This window comes from Triturus cristatus, chromosome 8, assembly GCF_964204655.1.
Source record: "Triturus cristatus chromosome 8, aTriCri1.1, whole genome shotgun sequence".
Taxonomy (NCBI): Eukaryota; Metazoa; Chordata; class Amphibia; order Caudata; family Salamandridae; genus Triturus; species Triturus cristatus.
Genome location: NC_140591.1, coordinates 1018169261 through 1018194234, shown reverse-complemented (window position 1 = coordinate 1018194234; position 24974 = coordinate 1018169261). Strand labels below are relative to the sequence as shown.

The window sequence follows — 24974 nt, the reverse complement described above, 5'->3', positions numbered from 1 at the left end:
CTGCGATTTCAGAATTGTCTCACGGAGGTATTTCAGTGGTTGAATAAAAACCACTTGAAGTGCAACAGTGGGAAAACTGAAATCATACCATTGGGCCAGGATTTACTCTTCTGCCCGAAGGACTGGTGGCCCAAAGACTCAGAGGCCCCACCTAGTGCTGTGTCTTCTGCGCGCAATCTGGGCGTGCAATTTGATGCAACCTTATCCTTTGACTATCACGTCAGGATCACGGCCGGTTGCTGTTTCAGACTCATTAAATCTCTAAAGAAATTTTTTGACTTCCTCCCCGTTGCTTCTAGGAAATCGGTCGTGGTAGCACTGATACTCTCCCGACTAGATTACTGCAATGGGTTGATGGCAGGAGTGAAAAGGTCCACTCTGAAGAAGTTGCAAAGTGTACAGCACGCGGCGGCAAGACTAGTGTTAAAACTTCCCAGGAAATCTTCAGCTTCAACTGCATTAAATTCTCTTCACTGGTTGCCACTGCATAAGAGAATCATTTTCAAACTCTTACTTACAGTTTTCAAATCCTTGAAAAATATAGGTCCCAAATACCTCGTTAATCGTTTAATTCATTATGATCCCGTACGATGCCTGCGATCCTCAGGGGCCAACCTTGCTAAGATCCCGAGGTACAAATACAAAACTAGGGGTGGAAAAACCTTCACAGTCCTAGCAGCAAGGGCTTGGAATAAACTGCCCGTAAATCTTAGACTGACCGAGACCGAGTGTCTCTTTAGGAAACAACTGAAGACCTGGGTTTATCAGCAATCTGATACCTATGTGTTGGCAGCTATTTAGATCTTTCACCACTTGTCCCCTATACGCATGCTCAGCGCCAAGATGCTCCCTTCGGAGCGAAAGATTGCGCTTTACAAATATACAAATACAAATACACATTTGCCATACATTCTGAATGTTAGCACTCTCTCATTTACTGCAGTCTCCTCAGTGGGAATACTTTCAGTTTTTTATTTTGGTTCCATCAAGAAGGCATTCAGATGTGTCACACATTTGCCATAAATTCTGAATGTTAGCACTCTAGTTGCTCATTAGATCACTGTAGTAAAACTACTGCTCACCAGGGAAGTCTGCTGCTGGTATTCAAAGTGCATGTTTCAGTCTGCATGTCAGAATTTGTTTATGAAATAGAAGAGGATTTGAGAAGTCAAAATGTGCCCTAATTTTTCTTTCTGCAGAACTAATCATAATTTCTATGGCAAAATGAACCCCCTCATTTTGTTCCTTTGTAAATTAAATGTTTTAAGTGTTACCACTTTATTCCAATCAAGATGACTTCAGGTGTGCCATACTTTTGTCATAAGTAAGACTGTTAGCGCTCTAGTTGTTCGTTAGAACACTCTGGGACATTCTGTCATTGGGCTATACTTGGGCTACTTCTGGGTGATATTTGGTCTACATTTGGGCTCTTTTCTCTCTGGTGGCCATCTTAGGAGATTTATTTGTTATGAAGTTTCCTAATTTACTCATTTACTGCAGTCTCCTCAGTAGGAAATACTTTCAGTTTTTTACTTGGTTCCATCAAGAAGGCATTCAGATGTGTCACACATTTGCCATAAATTCTGAATGTTAGCACTCTAGTTGCTCATTAGATCACTGTAGTAAAGCTACTGCTCACCAGGTAAGTCTGCTGCTGGTATTCAAAGGGCATGTTTCAGTCTGCATGTCAGAATTTTTTTATGACATAGAAGAGGATTTGAGAAGTCAAAATGTGCCCTAATTTTTCTTTCTGCAGCACTAATCATAATTTCTATGGCAACATGAATCCCCTCATTGTGTTCCTTTGTAAATTAAATGTTTTAAGTGTTACCACTTTATTCCATTCAAGATGGCTTCAGGTGTGCCATACTTTTGTCATAAGTAAGACTGTTAGCGCTCTAGTTGTTCGTTAGAACACTCTGGGACATTCTGTCATTGGGCTATACTTGGGCTAAATCTGGGTGATATTTGGGCTACATTTGGGCTCTTTTGTCTCTGGTGGCCATTTTGGGAGACTTATTTGTTATGATGTTTCCTAATTTCCTCATTTACTACAGTCTCCTCAGTAGGAAATACTTTCAGTTTTTTACTTTGATTCCATCCAGAAGGCATTCAGATGTGTCACACATTTGCCATAAATTCAGAATGTTAGCACTCTAGTTGCTTATTAGATCACTGTAGTAAAGCTACTCCTCACCAGGGAAGTCTGCTGCTGGTATTGAAAGTGCATGTTTCAGTCTGCATGTCAGAATTTTTTAATGAGATAGAAGAGGATTTGAGAAGTCACTCAAAATGTGCCCTAATTTTTCTTTCTGCAGCACTAATCATACTTTCTATGGCAAAATGAACCCCCTCATTTTGTTCCTTTTTAAATTAAATGTTTTAAGAATTACCACTTCATTCCAACCAAGATGGCTTCAGGTGTGCCATACTTTTGTCATAAGTAGGACTGTTAGCGCTCCAGTTGTTCTTTAGAACACTCTGGGAAGCTGCAGTAGAACACAAAGGAATCAACTGACAGTCTCTGCCCTTGTTGGATGTACATGTTTTACTGAGAATGTCAGACTTCATTCTCACATGACTTAGAAAGATAATGTGAATTTACAGAAAATATGCTCTCAGTTACCTTATAGATCACCTTCCAAACCTCTGTGGGAAAAGCATGAGAAAATAGTTTTCTCTCAAACATGATTCATGATATCACAGCAGAAGGCTTTTTCACATGGTAAAATCACCTTAGAACACACCACAATTCCTAAAATGAGTATGGTACCATCAACAAATGATATATAATGTAACTAAAGTCTTAAAACCTTCTATTAACTGCAATACTTTTTAATGAGGTGCTATCATGTATATTGGTCCCAAGATGGCTGCCAACACTTCTTGGATGAAGTGCTGACAGCCAATCAGATCTCACGATGAGATGTGTGGTTAGGCTCCGCCCAGATATGTATGTGATTTTACTTTTGATTTTCTCAGGAACTACTGAACAGATTTACACCATTTAAGCAAAAGGCACATGCCTGACCTGAGGACTACCTCTTTGCCTAATTTCAAGTAATTCTGTTCAGCCGTTCGGGCTGTACCTTCGACTAAAGGTCCTATGGAAAAATGCATGGGGAAAACGCGTTTTGGGACCCCCCTTTTTTCTCAGCCCCCGTTTGACGAATCACCCCGAGACTTTCAGGGTAGGAGCTGAGCGGAGCACCCCATTCGTTTTGAAAATTTCACGAAGATAAGTCAACCGTCGCCAAAGTTATTCAAAATAGAATTTTCACATTTCCTATGGGAACTCGATCCTAACTATAACTATCTACTGGCGACCGCCAGTAGATAATATAATATATATATATATATATATTAGTTGAATGTTTTGAGGTTCGCTTCCTCTCCACGGACCGCCATCGCAAGAGGCAAGGGAAAGGCGATTGTTTGGTTGCTTCCAGCGCCGACTTGTGAGAATTGGATATATATATATATATATATATATATATATATATATATATATATATATATATATAAATATTCACTAAAAAAACCAGAGGTTTCACACACGTTATAGTTAGCTGGACATTTTACTCGCAAAAAAACAATGAAATTCCCCCGTTATAGTTAGTTCAGCTAACTATAACTCGCGCACCCGCAATCCACTGCTGATGACGTCACATATTACATCACTCATGACATGGTCAGTGACATCACTGATGACATCTCAAATGACATCACTGATGACATCACTGATGACATCATCTAGTGAGTATGTGTTTTAGAAAAAATTTAATATGTTTAATATATATAGGGAAAGGCCTGTTTAAGAATGAGTGGGTGTACAAGTGTGTAAATGGATGATTTTCTGTGGTGCATAACATGATTCTTTAAGTTAGTCATTAAATGTATCTTACTGCAGACTAGTGACTAAACTGTGTAAATGTGTGTATGTGTCTGTATGTTGGTGTATAAGTGGCTGCATGGTTTTGAGCACAGCTATACGAGTGTCTATATGAGTTATTGATTGCTTGTGTGAGTATCTGTATGGGTTCATAAGTGTTTGTGTGGGTAGGGTGTGTGTGACTCTGGATATAGATGTGTGAATGGGTGATTCTATGGGTGCATGGTTTTAAGATTGCATCTGTGTTGAACTGTATGGTTGGGTGAGTGTATGTATGGGTGTGTTAGGGATTGCATGTATATCTCAATGGTACATGTGTGACTAACTACATATGTGAAAGTCAGTATATATGCGTGTAAGAGTATATAAGTGGGTATATGTGAGAGTGTGTGATTGTGAGAGTGGTTGTATGGATGAGTGTGTGCTTGCATAAATGATTGTATAAGAGCGTAAGAATGTGATACTATTTTTATGAGTAAGTGAACTTGAGTGTGTTTCACTGCCTAGGTGAGTAAATGAGAGTGTGATTATTTGCATGATTGAGTAAGTGTGAGAGCATCTCTATGGATGATTTGTAGTGTGTGAGTGTCTGTTTATGTGTGTGTATAAATTCATGACACTTTTTTATGAAGTGACTGTAAGTATGAGTGACTGTACAGGTGAGTGTGTGGAGGTGTATGTTGACCTAAGAGTTAATAATTGGGTATGTAGTTATTGGTATTGCAGTATGTATGGTTTTGAGAATGGAACTCTTAAATTTTTTGTCGGTGTTTCAAAGGTTATATTATTGTGTGTGAAGATGTGCTACTCTATCACACAGATGATGTCATCAGTGATGTTATCAGTGATGTCATTTGAGATGTCATCAGTGGTGTCATCAGTGATGTCACTGACCATGTCATGAGTGATGTAATATGTGACGTCATCAGCAGTGGATTGCGGGTGTGCGAGTTATAGTTAGCTGAACTAACTATAACGGGGGAATTTCATTGTTTTTTTGCGAGTAAAATGTCCAGCTAACTATAACGTGTGTGAAACCTCTGTTTTTTTTAGTGAATTTGCAAGGTTTTTTAAATGCTAATTCCTAACTATAATGTGTGTGAAACCTATGGTTTTTTCAGTGAATTTCAATGGTTTTTTAAATGCTAATTTTTTTATTTTTTTTTATATTTTTGAAATATTTCTTTTTAAAAAACTTCCCTATGTATACATTTATATATTATCTGTATCCTTTAATTTGGTGTGGCTTTTTAAAATTTTTTTTTTATAATTTAAAGTTGAACAGCATAGTTAATATCTTCTATTAAGTTATGTCCACTTTTTTTTTTAATATAAATTCTTGAGGTGCGCGCACAGAGCGCGCTCCTAGTATGTTTGCGTACATTTTTCATGAATTCCGGTATACGTTATTTACGTACGCATACATACGTATTACTGCGCGCTCGGAGCGCGCACCTAGTACATACGCACGCTTACGTACATCGTACGTACTCCATGCGGTATACTTCCGTATACGCATAGAGTACGCGCGCTGACGTTTACGCATACGCGCGTGCCGCGTATGCGCGTTACGTACGCGTATAGTACGTAAGCGCATGCGCGCGTTCGCGCATGCATAATTGTACCGTGCGCGCAGGGAGCTTGCTCTGTGCTCGCACGTCGGGATATGTGATGAATAAAACAACACTTCTAATTGGTTTTCATTACTTTCAGTTTCAGATTGTTTCAACACCACACCCAATCCTCTCATGGCAAGTCATGTGATCCAGAAACATCACTTTTCATTGGTTCAAAGTACTTTCAGTTCCAGATTCTTCCAAAATCACACCCACCCCCCTCATTGTTAGTTCTGATTCCCTAGGAGAAGGAGCTAATCTGTGTGTTGAGATACAATGGCAGAGCAGCAGCCTCCTTCTGAGAGTGAGCAGGACACTCTTGAGAGACAGAGGCAGAGGAAGCAGAAAAGCTCCTTTATATGGCAATTTTTCACTTTGCCAGAGGGACAAAAGAAGGTGAATGCACCAAAGGTCACCTGTAAACTGTGTCAGTGCGTCTTGTCACGTGGGAATCCTAACAAGAAGTATTCTTTTAGTATTCATACTATGACAAGACACGTTGAGAAAATGCATCCAGTGACTTTTCGTCGAGCTTCTGGAGCAAACCCTCCACCTGCTCAACCGACGACATCTGCAGCAGCTCAGCCGAGCACATCTTCGGCAGCTCAGGTAAGCACTTCTTCTGCAGTGGTGCCTTCACCTTCTACCACACCTCTGGATATTTGTCCTTGTTTTTTGAGGATGAGTACTAACTGCATGGATTGTGGTCGTCTTATTACTTTGGGTGAGAGCAGTATTGATCTCATTCAAAGAAAATTTGAGGAGCATCCTTGCGAGAGGCCATAAATTTCTTCTTTTTTTTTTTTGTCGTTTTTCTCTTCCTCTGTCCCTACATTAACTCAAGGGCTCTTTTTAGAGCCACCTAAAATCAAAACACCACAACTTGTTTTTTACAATCTATTACTTTTTTTTTTTCTTTTTTTTTTAGAGTGCGCGCACCCAGCGCGCACCCAATGGGTTTTAAAAAAAAAAAAAAAACAATTTCACCTTTACTAAACCATCAGGAACTCCTTGAGAAAGAGAGGGGAGTGACAAAGTAATTAAAAAAGAGATGGTGTACATTTCACAGATGAACGTAAGACAGTTTTCCAATTAAACTTTAAACTCTGCATCAGTATTTATGTATAGGTACCCAAAAAACATAATAGCTCATTTTAGTGTTGCATTTGAATTGGCTGTATTTACAAGGAGAGGAAAAGACACACAGAGAGGCTTATCCTCTCCTTGTAAATATGGAGGAGCACCCTGCGCCACTAGTACGTCAAGAAAATTAAATTGACGTAGTGATGGCACAGTTGGCTTGTAAATGTGCCCCAGAGATGTTAAGGAAATTAAGGGTGAAACAGACAAATCAAGAGTGACAGATACAGACACAGAGAGCAAACAGCTGAGAAGGAGTAAGGCAGTTAAAAAGACTAAAACATGTGGATACAGAAAAAGAAACATGGATGACAAATTAGTGATGGAGGTAGTAAAGGTAGGGGAGTAGTATAGAAGGAGTGAGGAAGTTACAAAAGAGTAGTAAAGCAGGAAGAGAGAGTGAGAAGAGAAATGAGAAAAGTAGAGTAAGGACAGGTGAAGAAAAGGAAGCATGAAACGAAACCAGTGACACATACAGATATGTTAAACTTACCTGACCATCAAAATAAATAATTTCGTATTAAATGTTTTTATTTAATTGCAAAGATAACTGAATAACATCTTTTAAATTTTCTTTCTAGTTCTGTAAAAAAGAAAAAAAGTATTAATATTCAACAATACACTTTATTAAACAGTACATGTTTTTTCATATTTAGCAAAGCAATTTTTTGCCCTTTTTTTGCTGTTTTCAGAATGTTTTGATTTTCACTGAAAATAGTGAAATCAATTGTATTCATCATTTAACAGCGGGCAAAAAAAAACAATCTCAAAGATTGTTTAAAAAAGCCCCAAATGTATCCTCACTAAAACATACCTTAATAGAGATGTTAAAAATACCTTTTAAGAAGAATAACAATTTCTAAAAAATAATGTCTGTAAACCTTGTTGCAAAAGAACATTTTCCACAATAATATCTGTCAAAGAAGTCAACAATTGTTTGTTTTATCTTTCCTTACGGCCAAATGATAAGTTTAAAATCCCTTTTGAGAGAAATATCCAATTTTAATCCTTTGAAATTTTAATAATGCTTTCTTCCAATGATGATGTTAGTATTTAAAATTTGGGTTTCAGAAAAATTAGGTAACAATTGGGTAAATCATAAGGCAAACGTTGCTTGAAAATCAATTGAGAATCATTACACAGTGTCCATCCTTTTTCACATTTAAGATAAACTGTGTAATGACCAGAAGTTATAGAAGGTCCATCATGAAAAATTATTGCAACTGCAACAAAAGTTTTTCCAGATATTGATAATTGTTGTCCTGTAAATTTCTTTATTAAAGTGTTCAGTTTTGTTCCATCAGCTCTACAACGTTGCATCATTAAAATTACATACTGTCCATATTTCTTTAAAAATAACGTTGATAACATGTCTGATTTACATTGAGAACATTCCATGTTGTGATTAGCATCTTTAACTAATTTACTAAAAGTCACTGTTTTACTCTCTGGTAATGGTAAATATATGAACCTTTCAGAATCAACATTACTACTGCTTGTGTTCATACAGTTATCACAACAATGTTCCCATTTATAAGAGACACCAAATACATTTTCTACTTCTACCCCTTCATCTTCCAGTACCATCAGAATATACATCAAGAATTCCTGTGCATCTTGCTGGACATTTTGTGTGAACTGTGTACGTCCAGAACATACATCTAAAAGATTTCCAACATCAGAAGCACTTTCTATTTTAGTTATATCATTACTCAGCTTCTCATAGAGGAGACTCAGCAAAGAACAGAATCTTTTTTCTTGATTTAGTATTATCTGCTCTTGCAAACTTTCAAGATAAAATACAACATTCAGCACTACATTTGCGTAGCAGTTGACACCAGAGCTATTTTCAAAATGACAACCAACAACCTCTTCAGTATTCTCCTTTTTCTTTTTGCTTGCAGTCACATCACTATCTTTTTGTTTTCTCTTCTGTACACCCTCATTACAGATATCCTCAAATCTCTTTTTCCGACAAACAACACGTTTTTCAAACACAGGATACTGACCTAAATGAGGAGCATAGCTTCTTCTTAATCTATTATACTCCTTTACACAGTTTGCATCAGCACTTACTTTTGAGTCATCAAAGTCTATCATGAATAAACCAGATAATTTTTTCACGCGTGATAAAGCAACATATGCCATACCTTCTTTAAACACACTAGATCCAATGTTTACAAAAGCACTATCAACAGTTAATCCTCGAGACTTGTGAATAGTTACAGCATATGCTAGAGAAAACGGAAACTGCTTCCTACGCACATATAAGTCTTTCACAAGCAAGAAACGAACTGAACAACGACAAATGTCTTTAACCTCTTGTATCTGATCAAATTTTATTTTTAAACATTCAATTCCAACTTTTTTCTGGTAATTAATAAAACCCACAACTCTTCCCATAGCCCCATTCACTAAACCTTTCTCTACATCCAAATTCCGTCTTAAAATTACTCTACAGTTCATACACACATAAAGATTCTTTTCCAAACCTGCTGTTTTAGAAATGTTTTTCTCCAGAGAATCCAATTTAGTACCCAATTTGTCAGTCAATATAACAGTTATTCGTTCATGTTCTATTTTATCCACAGCTTCCAGTTTTATAATCTCTTCATTTACCAATTTCAAAAGTTCTTGATTGAATACAGAACATTCATGTAGTGTTGGCATTAAACAGATTACAGTATTTTTTTCTGCAATTTACTTGTATATTTTCTCTGGAACAGTTTGTTCTGTTGGAAACAAATTACTCGGCAATCGACTCTGTAATGCTTTTCTGCAATGTTCTGTGAGTAGTCCAATTCTTATATCTTTCAGAATACTTGCATAGTCCTCATCATTGGCTTGCCTCATATTGGTAATGAGTTCCTTATACTCAAAATATGTCCAAATATTTACATTGCCTATACTTCCTAATGACTTTTTTGTGTCTTCATATGTAAGTGTATTGAATACCGGTTTTCCTTTAACTGGAGTAAGTTGCAAAAGATCTCCAAAAACTATGACATGTTTTCCTCCAAATAGGACGTCAAAGTCTGTCTTCAGAATTTGCTGCATTCTTAAATGCACAAAGGCAAGCATTAAGTTTGATACCATGCTTACCTCATCAATAATGAGTACTTTCATTTTCTTCAATACTCTTGAAACTTCCAAGCATGCTTCTCCTGCTAGTTTGTGGTACTGTATTTTGTTCTCATGCTCTACTGGTAACATTAGCAAACGATGTAAGGTAACTCCTTTGATGTTATACGCTGCTAACCCAGTTGGAGCAGTAACAACACAAGACAAAATGGAATCCATTTTCTTCTGTAGGTAGCTTCTAATTACATTAATTAAGAAACTTTTTCCAGTTCCTGCTTGTCCACTTACATACATTCTCATTGGTTCAAAAGATGTGCATGAGCACTCTTTATTTTCATGTAGTAATCCGTGCTCAATTTTTTCTCTGACTTCTTCATAAATTTGTTTTTGTTCTTCATTCAGTTGCTCCTCCAAATATGTTAAGTCTACAAAATCTTCCTGAGCTTGATTCATAGCTGTTTCCACTTCGTTCATGGCTATTGCTGCTTCATTTTCGATGATCGGTTGTCCTAGAGGATCTTGACTGAATGTCCCAGAACTTTGACTGTCTTGAGAACTGTCTCTAGCTACTTCAGCTGCAATTGTTGCTTCTTGTTCAATTTCTTCATTTAACATTTGAACATAAGTTGTGAAAGTACTGCATTCAACGTTGTCTTTGTTAGCATTGAAGGAATCTTCATAGCTCTGAAATTCTCCAAGTAGTTCCTCCTCTGTACGCCATGGTTTAAACAGCTGCAAAAGTGCCAAGTAGTAAAATTCCTTTTTGTCAGGAGTGTCGCAACTCAGCTTCCGGTGATTTATCAAACTTCCTTTTGTTTGCTTCACCAAACATCCTTCCTCACCAATGACTTTATATTTTCCATTGTTGATATCTTCTGTGACATTCCGTTTAAAAATGAAGTTCTGCAGCACTTCATAGAGACACATGTTCTCAAGGTGATGACTTCTTTGTGGGTAATATGTGTCCAACATGTTTGTTCTTAAAATGTCTGTACTTTCTAGTTCGAACTCTGCTAAATATTCAATTTCTCGAAAAAGATTTCAGAACCCGATTTCGCATTCCTGCAAGGCCTAAACTTGCCCAAATTATTCTTCTGGATTTCAAGTACAGACTTGCAGATGATAACCTATCTGAGCATTCGTAGGATCCAATTTCTCGTTGCGATAACCTCTTTAAACTGAAACTGTATAGCTTCTTACTGATAGTCTTCTCGTGAGAAATCTCTTCCCACATTTCCTTCAATTCCGTTTTCTCAGATTTAGTGATGTAAGATGTGACATAGCGAGCAACAGCAATAGAATTGTCAGCCACATACTGTATATCCATGTTAGCATTCCACATGGATAAAATGACTGGGTTGTAGTCATTTATGTATTTCGACTCTTCTTTTCTTCTTAGGTTATAGGTATTTTTTGGCGATTTTCTTGTAAGAGTATGTCGCACAGCTGACATAAAACTGTTTACTCTTCCTTTTGAAAGAACAGGTCGTGGAAATCCAAATCGACATTTTGTGTAGAATTTATCTTTACCCTTGTACTTCCGTCGACAGTATTTTCCACACCGATGACTTTGGAATCGTAAAACTTGCTCTTTTAAATTTTTCTCTTCTGTGCTTTTAGGTATAGCACATGTTGCATATCCTTCGATGAAACTTAAAACTGCATCATCAGAATCTGTTCCAAATTTTGGAGCATCCTTGATCCACAACAGCATATGAATATGAGGAGCACCTCTGGCTTGGTACTCTTTTCTCCAAAAGAAATCCACAACTTCTCCAAGAGGTGGATTTTTTTTATTGCAGATGAAGGACATCATAGCCTCAAATCTATGATTGAAATATCTGCAAACATTAACCGGATCCAATGAGCACAATTCTCCTGCTGTCTTGTATTGGATGTTTTCAATATTTGAATTTGCCTCTCGAAGAAAATCCCGAATATCATCCCAAGCGTACTCAGCACAGCTTAGGGTAAGGAACCATGTAGGAGTTCCTAAATTCCGTAACATACATTTCAATTCTCCATGGCGTCGGTACCAATATTCATTCGTCGCACGCTGACAAGCCATCAAATTGATCAATTGAGATTCCAAATGATCATCTCGCTGTTGCACTTTGTTCATAAAATCCTTTGCAGTCACATTACATAGATGTACTCCAGTTTTCAAAATGTGATTTACTGCATAAGATAGTGCTGACAAGTCACTTTCAAATAAAAGATGGAACAAATAAGGAATACTTTGACGAAATCTCGGATCTTCAGCATATAGTCTTGTAGTCCGATACTCAGAAGCAGGAATCTGTACTGGACGTTCATCATATCGTCCTCCTTCTCCTGTAGGAAACAGCTGGGGAAAACAACGAGCTTCCAAGCTCTCTTCCCATACACTCACGGGAGTTCCTTGTGCTTTCTTCATCTGAAACAGATCAATAGCGTTTCCCATAACTTCTTTAGAATGAAGAGGATGTATGCTGAAATGTTCATAAATGTCTTCTTTTTTTGACTTATCCACTTTTTCAAGTTGCCCAGTTGGTATTCCTGTGTCTTCTAGTATTTCTTCTTCATCCATATAAATGGCTTCATACCATTTATTATTTTTTTTCAAATACAAATTTGCTCTTTGTACTTTTCGTACATCCACCAGCTCCTGCCAAATTTTCTTATTCTTTGTAGGTACACCATTAACCAGAATAACTAATGGTTCAGTTTCCAAAGTATCTGCATCAATTGTTTCCATATTTTTTTTCAAATCTAATGGCAAATAGACAACTCTTCCTTTTAAACCTCTCTGTAAATCCGAAGGAGGTAATTTACCAGTTTTTGGCTCCATACGCACTATGGTCTGAAACGGATGGACACATTGAATGAGTATAGACTCGTACGTATTTAAATCAGAAAGTTCTGGAGGAATATCAACCAATTCTAAATTATTATGTACAGCTCTAGCTGGCATTCTATTTTCTTCTAACTTGTTATAAGAGTATTTACAAATACGCTGATCTTCACCCAAATCAAAACAATTTTCCAGAAATATATATGTTGCAAAATCTTTCCACTTATAATTATCTTCATTTTCACTTTTTTTATACAGATCAACATTCCTTGTTTGATTTTTGTAATGGCTTCTCCGGCAACATATACAAGTAATATTTGGTCTTTCATTAGAGATGATAGCAAATTTTGTCATTTCATCATCAAAATTTTTACTAACAGTGAGTTCTACATTCTCTTCCACATTTTCATCAATAACTGTATCATTTTCTGCACTTTCTTGTTCTGGACCAAAGTAACAAAACTGAATTTCATCAGTAACCTTCACTACATCTGATACAGATCCACGGAACAGAGCATTATTCAACTCATTTAACTTTAGTGCTGGACTTTTAGCAAAATACAATGTTCTCACAAACTTTCTCATTTCAGTATGATGAACAGCCAGCATCCTAAAATGGTGAAAAACACTTTGACACACTTTCCGAGATAGACAAGCCAGAGAATGTCCTTGCAAACCAGTATTCTCTCTCACTCTGCATGGATCTAGTCTTTGAAGCACCTTAATCTTCTTTTTAACACTCTTTTTACTATATTCTCTTAGAAAGTCACGTAATTTATCAATAGATTCCTGACGCACAGTACAAATACTACTACAATTCCAAGTGTACACTGGGGCTTTAAGACGTCTTCCCATAACCTCATCAGCCATCACTTGTTCCTCATTTCTTGGAACCATTTTCTCCTTTTCCATTACACACCCATCCTTAACTTCATATGCTCTACCATTGGTGTCAACTGCATGCAACAAACTATTACTTTGAAGATAACTCTCTTCATTAAAAAATGGTTCAGTACTTGAACTATGCTTCCATTCTCCTAAGAACACTTTACAAAAGTTTTTTTTTTTTTACTTCTCTTTTCCTTTTTCTTTGTGACTTCATTGCATTGACTAATTTATCTAATCTACGCATCCTGTTCAAAATTAAAATGAATAGTTTTTTTTTAATTTCTAATGCCTTGGTAACAATATTTTCAATTAATTTATTTTTCTTATAAAACTTGTTTTTTTTCTTATATTTTTTCATATCCTTCAGCAAATTTGACATCACTCTTCTCTGAAACATTTTTCTACGAATGTTTTTAAAATCTATTTTCTGTGTTAAGTCACTCTTCCTAACTTCTGAGTCTATATTAGCATTTTGTTTTTGCTGTCGACTCTGTTGTTGTTTTGTACTTGAAACACTGTTTGAATGTATCTTCCGATCATTTTTTTTTTTTGGAATATATTTTTAAAAAAATCTTTAGTTTGCTTACCAGAAGACTTTTTCTGTTTTCCAACACGTGCTTCGCCTCCTATTTTTTTTTTATCAGTCGTCTTCAAATATAGTTGTTGTTTCTTTTCTTTTGTTTTTCTTGACTTTATAGGCATATTTTTTCACTGTTGCTCACCAATACCTGCAAAAAACTAAAAAAAAATACCTTTATGTAATTTAAATTCATTACATTTAAAAAAAAAAAACTTTTCAAATCCTATCACATGAGCTGATCCTTTGCTACGAGTCAAACTCTTACAAAATAGAAGAAACATGAATTAAATCTCTGACAACAATTCCTGTGTCCACACAGACTCGTGGTCTGATTCTAGGCAGAAAGCGATATTTCCTTTGGCAATTTGAAAGCACATTTACTACTGGGGTAGAGCAAGTGATAATTACTGTAACAGACTGACACATGTTCCTTCTGGTTTAGACAGGCAGAAAGGAGCACATGTCCTAACAGCTCCTTGAGACCATGACCATGTGTTACAGGGTGACTGATTAGACTAGAGTGTTACAAAAAAACAAGCTGCCCCTTTCCTGTGAGTGCAAGGGTAATAGAGCAAGACCAACCGGAATGAAAACTCTCTTTACATTTCCTATGTGCTCACTGTCTCATGGTATGATTCTAGGTAGAAAACAGTATTCCTGAGTGATACCAGTACACATTAACTTATAATGAAGTCATACTCCATAATATATAACATGTTCAAGCCACTTAAATATCTTCCTTTACATAAAATGTTAAACACAACTTTTAAAATGGTAGGAAAATGTACCATACTATTTTCAAATGTGTTTGCATTCGCCTCTCACTGATCAGTAAATGATTTCTGCTGAATGCTAACCATCACACTTTAACATAACAAACTACCCCTTTTCTGCGAGCGCAAGGCTAACAGAACAAAAGCAACACAAATTAAATCTCTGTAAAAAAATCCTGTGTGGAGACAGACTCATAATGTAATTCTAGTCACAAAACAATCTTCCTCACTAATACCACTACACCTTAACTTACAGTGAATACATACTCCATAATATCTTACTAGTTCTAGACAGTTAAATTTCTCCTAAATCACAAAATGCCAAACACAGCTTAAAAACAAGAATGAGAATTCTATTATTTATATCAAAATACACCACATACTTCCCCTCTCAAACTCATAACTCACCTTTAAAATTAATTAGCTGAGAAAGAAATGTGGGACTCAAACAGCAGATTATCAGAGCCAGAATCTCAGAGCTCTACACCTCTCTCCTCTCTGCAGAACCAGTAAATGGCAATTTTTCCCTCTCTTTTTTCCCACATATACATGTTAATGTAAAATCACAGTCCTTCTCACATTTTTTCAAATGGAATCACACATTTCTATTGGTTGCAACTTTCAACCCCTTTGCAAATCATCCCTTCCCCCCACATGACTTTTGCCTGCTACCATAGCAACAGCTCATGGAACACTGGTGTGAGCACAGAGGTCAGAAGTTCAGCAGACATTGTTTCAAATCAAAGCAGCAAGAGTGCTTGACTTTTCAAACCTAACAGCAAATCCAAAGTAATGTTCAGTGGGAACACATTTTTCTGTACCAATCCAAAACATGCTTTTAAAAATGTAAACATACAGCCTAGTTTTAACTGTAAAATGGTTTAAATCAGCCAATGAGTTCTTTTTATCAAAATAAAGTATGTATGCCTTTATTTTCCAACTGTGTTTCTTTTCATATTGCCATTCTACTGAAAGACACCTTCTGAGTGCATCCAGATCTCCTTGAAACATGTTCACAGTGTGGATTGTAGGTCATAGCTATGTCTTCTGGAGTGAAACATTTGCAGAAAAAAGAGGTATGGTGAGAGACCTTGCTTTGCCAAATGTTGACATTAAATGGATTGGTCAGAGAGGGTTAAAGTGGCACCAATTAATGCCTTTGGTGAAAACCTTTCTACATCTCCCACAACCTAACCTTATTATTGTGCACTGTGGTGGAAATGACCTAGGCACTTTAACTGGGGTAGGTCTGGAAATGCTTATTAAGGACACCTTTGTGCAATTGATGTCGCTTTTTCCTCAATCTGCCTTTGTATATTCTAACATATGCCAAAGGCAAAAGTGGAACTGGTCCAACCAACTTTGTCCACAGATTCACAAAGCAAGAATGCACGTCAATAAGTCTGTTTCTGCTTTCCTCAGAGACTATGGTATGGGTTCTATATACCACAACAACTTGCGTTACAACATGCAAGACATTTATAGAGGAGATGGTGTACATTTCAATGATGAAGGGAACAGAGTCTTCCTCTTGAAGTTTAGACTCTGCATCGGTACTTACTTTTAGGTACCGAAAAACACTCAATGAACACAAGGGCTCTTTTTAGAGCCACCTAATATCTAAACACTTAAAAGTGATTTTTATTACTTTTTTTATAATGTTTTTTTTTTCGGGTGCGCGCACCTCGCGATGTTTTTTTAAAAATTTTAAATCTTTTTTTTGCCCTTCGTGGTCCTACTGTGCCCCCCTGACAATGACTAGGGGGTCTACAACTCCCTACCCTGCCCCCTCTTCACGGTCTCCACCTTTCCTTTTTAGTGCGACAGACAAAATGTCGGCCGACACTTCCTGATTTCTACCGATTCGAATGTTTACTAACATCTAACAACCAATCAGAATGACGCTCGCGCACGGCAAGGTGCGCGCACAGGGCTTGCTCTGTGCGCGCACGGTACGCGCGTATAGATATTGATATGCTTTTAAATGCTATTTTCTCAGGAAATACTGAAAAGATTTACACCAGACCTGCAAAAGGCACTTCCTTGACCTTATGGCTACCTCTCTGCCAAATTTCAAGTAATTCTGTTCAGCCGTTCGGGCTGTAGCTGTGTCTAAAGGTCCTATGGGAAAATGCATGGGGAAAACGCGTTTTGGGACCCCCCCTTTTTCTCGGTCCCCGCTTGACGATTCACCCCGAATAGTGTTACTAACTACATCTTGCGCGTCCGCAATCCACTGCTGATGATGTCACATATTATATCATTCATGACATGGTCAGTGACATCACTGATAACATCTCAAATGACATCACTGATGACATCATCCAGTGAATGTGGTTTGGTTCGTTATTTATATATGTATTATATATATATCAATTTGCATTGAAGAATGAGTGGAAATATAAATATCTGGATGGAGGATTTAGTAGCAGTGTGATTGACTGTTTACTTGACTAATTTATAGTGTCTCACTAAATATATTGGATAGTGACTAAACTGTGTGAATATCTGTATCACTTTGTCAGTTGTTGTGTAAACTGCTGCACTAGTTGGTTACTAGCTACATGAAAGTCTATATTATTTATTGACTAGTTAACTGAGTATTTGTATGGGATAGTGAATGTGTGTGTGGTTCGGTGGGGGGTGTGTGACTGCCCAAAGATGTGTGAATAGTTGATTCAGTAGGTATATGAAGTTAAAACTACATGTTATAACAGTTGTTTGGATGAGTGAATATCTTTATGGGTGTGGCGATGAGCAAATATTTGTCTCAATGGTACATGCCCAACAAACTAGAAAAATAAAAGCCAGTGTATGTGTCAGTTGTTGTATATAAATAAGTATACATAAGACTCAGTGATTGTATGAGTGACTGTATGGATAACTGTATAGTTGTAATAGTGATTTTATAATACACTAAGTATGAGCTATTATCTATATGAATAGATAAAGTGGTGTTTTTATAAGTGTATAGCTAAGTAAAAGTAAGTATGATCCATTGTTTGCATAAGTGAGTAGGATGACTTCATAAGTGATTAGGATGTGTGCTGGTGTGTAATGTCGATATAAGTGTATAAGTATATTTGATAGTGTTCTATTGATCATTGACAGCATATATGAGTGAATCTATAGGTAAGTGATTAGATGTGTGTATAGATCTAGGAATCACTGAGTGGTTGTTTAGAAACTTGTATTGGTGCGTCAATGGTTTTAAATCTGGCACTCTGTATTTTACAGTGAGTGATGAAAGGTTATACTAGTGTAGGATGAGGTGTATCTGATTGTCACGTGGATGATGTCATCAGTGATGTCATTTGAGATGTCATCAGTGATGTCACTGACCATGTCATGAATGATGTAATATGTGACATCAGCAGTGGATTGCGGGCGCGCGAGATGTAGTTAGTACAACTAACTATATCGGAGGAATTTCAATGTTTTTTTTCGAGTGAAATGTCCAGCTAACTATAACACCACTAAAACCTATTGTTTTTTCAGTGACTTTCTAAGGTTTTTTAAAATGCTAATTCCTAACTATATCAGGCCTGACACCTATGGTTTTTTCAGTGAATTTCAAAGGTTTTTTAAATGCTAATTCCTAACTATATCAGACCTGAAACGTATGGTTTTTTCAGTGAATTTCAAAGGTTTTGTAAATGACAATTTTAAATGTATTAATTGTTATACTGTTTTTTTTATACTGATTTACTACATTTTTTAAACTGTTTATTTTTAGATACTTTATTTTTTAAATTGCATTATACAATAGAAAATATACTTTCTAAGAATGAATTACTTTAGTTTAAATACTTGGCAAATAGGCAATAGACTTTTAAGTACAGTAGTTACAGTTGTTGCAATGGGCAACACAATTTTAAACACAAAGCAACATTGAGCTCAATGTCAATTTCTAGTCAAATGCAATTAGTTACTTTATGGATTACTTTTCTAACCGCAGCACTGGATCCAAGATTCAGTCCTTGGACATCTCCTGTAAACAGTTGAGTAAAAGCGTTTTGGTTACAGTAGTAATTTTTAAGGATTATTATTGTATTTTAAAAGTTGACACTTCGAAAAATTTTCACGTAGAATTACCAATGTTATCCTATGGCAGGAAATTCACTTAGCAGGTACGTAGTGTTATCGTTACTTTTTCTTACTCAGTGGTGGATCCTGGATCCAGCACTGGCCAATCTCCTGTAAACAGTTGAAAGAATGTGCTTAAGTCATACAGACGATTTTTTAGGAATATTTTTAGTTTGTGAAAATAGACACTTAGAAACTTTTCTGCTCAACACCACACAATGGATTCCTATGGAAGGAAATACAAGTTACTGGTAAGTACGCGTAGAATTACTTTTCAGGGTCAGTGCTGGGCTAAAAGATGCAGCCCTGGGTTCTCTCCTGATAACAGGTGAGTAAATCCAAATTCGTAGTTCGGCTGATTTTAGAGGAATATTTGTATGTTTCAAAAATGGACACTTTGAAACTTTTCTGCTGAAAACCACACACTGGATTCCCATGGAAGTAAATACAAGTTACTGGTAAGTACGCTTAGAATTACTTTTCAGGGTCAGTGTTGGGCTAAAAGATGCAGCCCTGGGTTCTCTCCTGATAACAGGTGACTAAATCGGAATTCGTAGTTCATTTTAGAGCAATATTTGTACGTTTCAAAAATGGACACTTAGAAACTTTTCTGGTGAAAACCACACACTGGATTCCTATGGAAGGAAATACAAGCCAGGGAGCTGCATTGCAGAGAGGTGTTCAGAGGCCACGCCCCTTTTTACAACACTCTGCAACGCAGCTCCGTGGCGCTTACTGGAGGTACCTGGTGGGCTAGTTGGCCCCTAGGGGACCTCTGGATTGAAGAGGAATTAATTCCCCAACTTAAAATGCATCACAGGACGTGTTTGCACACATCACCTCAGGCCCCGCCCCCTACCTTCACCACTGTGCAAACGCGCCCCGTGGCGTGTTTTAAGTTGGGGGATTGAGTCCCCTTGAATCCTGAGGTCCCCTGGCGGCCAACTAGCCCACCAGGTACCTCCAGTATGCGCCAGGGAGCTGCGTTGCAGAGAGGTGTAAAAAGGGGCGTGGCCTCATTACATCTCTCTTCAACGCAGCCCCCTGGCGCATACTGGAGGTTCCTTGTGGGCTAGTTGCCCCCCAGGGATCCCCAGTATTCAAGGGGAATTAGTTCCCCCTCTGCAAACGCGCCAGGGGGCGCGTTTGCAGAGTGGTGTAAGGAGGGGGCTTGGCTTCCGGCCCGATCCCCGTCTTTTTTGTTTTCTTCTTTTGTTTAGCAGGGGGGCTGTGTAGCCCAACTTCTTTTTCTATTTTTTGGGCCCTGGGGACCCCATCCCCAGGGCCTGCCCCCAATTTTTATTTATAAAAAAAAGAAATCGGGAAGGGGCCCGCGTGGCCCCCCCTCCCGAGGCCATAATTTGCCCCGGGGACCCCAGGGCATGGGCCTGTTTTTTAAAATTTTTGTATTTTTTATGGAGGGGGCTGCGTAGCCCCCCTCCTCTGGCCGCTTTAAGGCCTGGGGACCCCATCCCCCGGGGCCAGCCATTGTTTATTTATTTAATTTTTTTATTTTTATTGTGTAATGGTGGAGGGGGGCCGCGTGGCTCCCCTCCCAGGCCACTTATGGCCCCGGGGACCCCATCCTCCGGGGCCTGGCCTCCGTTGGCGGCTGTGGGGGGGTCCCCAATCCCCCCACGGTTCCAGCCAGCTCCCCGCGTCCTGCGTGAGCCGGCATTGCTTTTCCACATGGTGAGCAGCTAACATGCTGCTCCCCATGTGGAAAAGCAATCCGCTTTGCTTCATTGAAGCGAGAGCAGGTTTCCCTGCTCCCGCTTCACTGAATCAAAGCAGTTTGCAATGACAGGGCGGGAGCCGCGAGGCTCCCGCCCTGTCATTGCAAACTACAGTGTCCCGTGGTGGGCACCCCGGGACACGGCAGTAGCCGGCCCTAGGGGGTGTCGGTCCCCAGGACCTATACATGGCTCCAGGAGGGGGGCAGCATGGCCCCCCTCCCACATTGACAAGTTGCCCTGGGGGTTGCGGTCCCCGGGGCTGGGGGGGCTGCGAGCCCCCCCACCCATGTTCACAAAGCCCCGGAGGTGGCGGTCCCCGGGGCTGCGGGGAGGGGGCGGTGAGCCCCCCCGCATATACAATGTTCGAGCCCCGGGGGGTGGCGTTCCCAGGGACAGTGTGGGGGGGATTGGGACCCCCCACACTTTTTTTTCTTTTACTCTGCCCCCGGGACTTGGCCCCTGTGTGCAAATTACCATATTCAATGCGGGAGCCTGCGCTGAATTTTTTTTTTTTTATCGGGAGGATCCGCGCATCCAGCGCGCATCCTCCCATTTAAAAAAAAAACAAAAAACTTTTATTGGGCCTTGGGGGTCCTTGTGGGACCCCCTGAGCAGGCCTAGGGGGTCAGGGTGTTTCTACCCTGCCCCCTTGTCGCGTTTTGCGCCTTTTTTGGGGGGGGTTCTTGTGCCTCGGTTGTACCGAGGCACAAGATGGCTGCCAACACTTCCTGATTCAGAGTGTTGGCAGCCAATTAGCATACAGCTCGTGCTCGGGAGGGTGCGCGGATCCTCCGAGGCTATAGATATATATGTACTTTTAACTCTAATTTTCTCAGGAACTACTGAACGGATTTACACCATTTAAGCAAAAGACACAAGTCTGAACTGAGGGCTACCTCTTTGCCAAATTTGGTGTAATTCCGTTCAGCAGTTCAGGCTGTAGCTGTGGCTAAAGGTCCTATGGGAAAATGCATGGGGAAAACGCGTTTTGGGACAACCCTTTTTTCTCGGCCCCCGCTTGACGAATCACCGTGACATTTTCAGGATAGGAGCGGACCGGAGCTGGCCAAAAGTTTGGAAAATTTCGCGAAAACTCATCAATCGGCGCCAACGTTATTCCAAATAGAATGTTGCAGATTTCCTATGGAAAATAGGTCCTAACTATATCTACCTACTGGCAACCGCCGGTAGGATATATATATATATATATATCAATAGCTTACAGTGGCCTAGTATATTCCAGAACCTCGATTTTCATTCTTTTAGCTTGACACAGTGTCAGACCAGTTTTAAAACAGAAAAAGGTGAAAGGAAATCCCCCACCACAGAAAGAGACGAAAATCTTTTGTTGAATTAATGCAAGTCATATTTGAGACTCTTTTTCCAAACAAAGATCGGTTGATATATTGTGGAATTGTGTGAGGAAAAAGTTCTAATGAAAATGCATGCCTTTGAAAGTTCAGCTTTAAGAGTTCAAAGCACAGAAGTGCCTTAGGATCCAAAATGAATAAGTCCATTTATCTCTATTCACAGAAATCAAGAAGAAGTATCCCCGAGTCCACCTCTGTTGAATCCACCTACCCCTCAGTCTACAGATAGTCAACCAACAACTGGAGAATCTCACACGCCCAAAAAACGAAGAACTGAACCAGATATTTTGCAGTCTTTAAGACGTTCTACTCGCTACTCTACCTGTGACATGCAGTCAGAAAGTAGTGCATCACCACAATCTAAACGACGCTACCCTGAAACTCCTGCCTCAATGCCGAAGTTGTTTCTGCACCTTGATAAAAGTAAGACCATCTGTGAATTGTACAGTTCATCTTGCCGTTATTTCTTTTCATGCGTTTAACCAGTATCTGGACATCTTTTGGGTTTTCAGCACTTTACAACTATAAATGCATAAGATTCATGTCCCTTAAAAAAATATGACTGTCCCTTACTATCGCTCTTTGCTTTTTCAAATTGTTCATACTGCCTGTTTTCAACACTTTCTATATGACTGTACCTGTTGCGGTTCCTTCTTGACTTTTTCTTTTTTTTTTTTTTATCCCTTGAAGGGTTTTTAGTCCCTAGTGTAGGAAGCTGACTCATTATTTAGTATACCAAAATGAGTAATACTGTGCAAAGGTCCAGGTATTCCCTTATGAGTGGTCCGGGGCTTGCTCTATCAATCCCAAGGTGCTCTTCTAGGGGGGTAGGGTGGTTGAGCATCCTTAGCCATATCGGAGTGAAGTGTTAGACACCTGCAGATACAAACACAGTCAGAAAATGGTACACAGTACTCAATAAGGAGCCCCACACCAATCTCTAAAAATAACACTGATCTTTATATATATTTAGGCACCAGAATCAATATGAGCGGTTAAGTAAGTTTTGTAATAGAAATACTTCCAGGTTTTAAAAGTAGACAGTGCAAATTTCAGAGTTGGCAATGTTATCCTTTGGAGGAAAAACAAATACTGCATTCAGGTATAGTACACCGAATTACGGGACTTATCTCCTGAACTTAAGGTGAGTAGGGGTCAAGGGGGTGGGGTTGGGCATCCTCTCCTGTGAGGGGAAGCCAGATTTGCATATCAAAGGTGGTGAGCTCTTTGTAGCCCCCTTGCCTTTGAATACTAATTTGCACGTCATTCTGTGGGAGGTGGTGTAAACACCCTCTGCCCAAGCAGGCTTTGTTTCTGACCTCCTCAGACCAAACTCCCTCACCCCGGGGAGGTCAGAAGCTCGCCCTTGGTGGCTGACTGGCTTGGACCAGTCAGTCAGCACACCAGTAGCTGGTAGGTTTTACGGGGACACATCTAAGGTGCCTTCTGGGTGAATGTATTAATCAATCACTGGAATCAGTATAGACTTATTAATACAAGATGTTTGATACCAAACATCTCTGGTTTCAGTGAAGCCATCATGCGCTGGGGAGCACGTTTCACCAGTGTCCAGCATGTGTACTTAAAAGGACTTCTGTGTTCACTTGTTTTGACAGCAATTGAACAGACCAGCACAGAGGCCTATCTGCTTATGAGATATGTCCACGCATGTAGCATAGTGCACCCTTTCTTTAGGCTGTAAGGCCTGCTGTAGGGGAAACTTACCTAGACTGCATGCAGTGTCTGCTGGCATGGCATACAGAGAGGTGTGCCATGCTGTGTTTTCACTTTTAGAAAGCAAAAAAACTTTGCTTTTGTCTGCACCAAGACACACAGCCTGCAATGGCAGTCTGTATGTGTTTGGTGAGGGGTTCCTTAGGGTGGCACAATTTGTGCTGCAGCCCTTTAGCCTCCTTACCCTAGGTACCAGGGTACCATTTACTAGGGACTTACATGAAGTGCTAAAGGTATTACTAATTAACAAAACGATTGTACAGTTGTGGGAAATGAATCTGTCACTGGGGACCTGGTTTAAAGGAACCCAGTGCACTTCCAGTTTAAATTGTATCAAAAACCAGGCAGGAAGTGGGGGGTGACCATGTCAAAACGTGTTAGTTTTCTACACCTAGTGCATAGACTATAAAGCTTTTCATAAATGTGTTTGTATCTGGTTTCTATTTCCTTTCTCACCCCACCTCCTACTGTCATTTTGTTTACACTTCTTTTATGTTGCTTGGCTCAAAGGCAATACTCTTGGTGATAAGGAAGGTAATTGTGCCTTTATTGTCCTGCTAGAACTGTACCGTATCCAACTGGGAATGGTTTACTTTGTTCTTTGTCGGAACCAATCCCAAACCTGTTGTGTGTATTAAAAAGTTGAGATGTTGATCTGCCTGGGGAAAGGGCAATTAGGAATGCAGCAGCAGGTATATGGAATTTGTCTGTGAGACAATAGCCTGAGCTCTCAATGCATGTGTCTTTATCAATGGAATGTATGTTAAGCCAAATTACTTCTAGGTATGTCTGCGGGGACTTTCAGATGTGTATAAAATGAAGTGGTCCTTCAAAAAAATCCCTAGTTTCCCAGTAGGTTCATGATAGAAGTTATGTACCAAATCCAGTGTGCGGAGCTGCCTAGCAACACATTTATTTATGTGGTCAAATTAAGTCATTTAACATGCCATGAGAGATGTAATATGTGAGGTCATAAGGATTGCGTGGCAAGGGTGCAAGTAGTACCTCACTGAACTGCAACTGGCAAATTTGAGTTTAAAAAGAAATGTTTTTAAGCATTCGTTTTTAACTAATTTCAACATCCACCTATGGCTTTACCTTAACTCTTGGCCTTTTTTGGCAGTTTCTAAGGATTTTTTTCTTGGTAACGTAAGCTAACATCTTATTGCCATACCTAACTATAACGTCTCTTTAACCATTGTTTTTTTAATTCATTTCTGAGGAATTTTAATGTTAGAGAAGATG

General features: G+C 39.0%; 1 protein-coding gene across 2 annotated transcripts in view; it reads left to right on the top strand.

The window, feature by feature from the left end:
• The window catches only part of MSL3 (MSL complex subunit 3), a 197423-nt gene that overhangs the window by 84179 nt on the left and 88270 nt on the right, over positions 1-24974 (top strand). For both annotated transcript variants that reach the window (XM_085622581.1, XM_085622580.1), the window contains one exon: positions 22159-22418. In XM_085622581.1, the coding sequence (XP_085478707.1) occupies positions 22159-22418 (260 nt within the window). The remainder of the gene's footprint in view (positions 1-22158; positions 22419-24974) is intronic.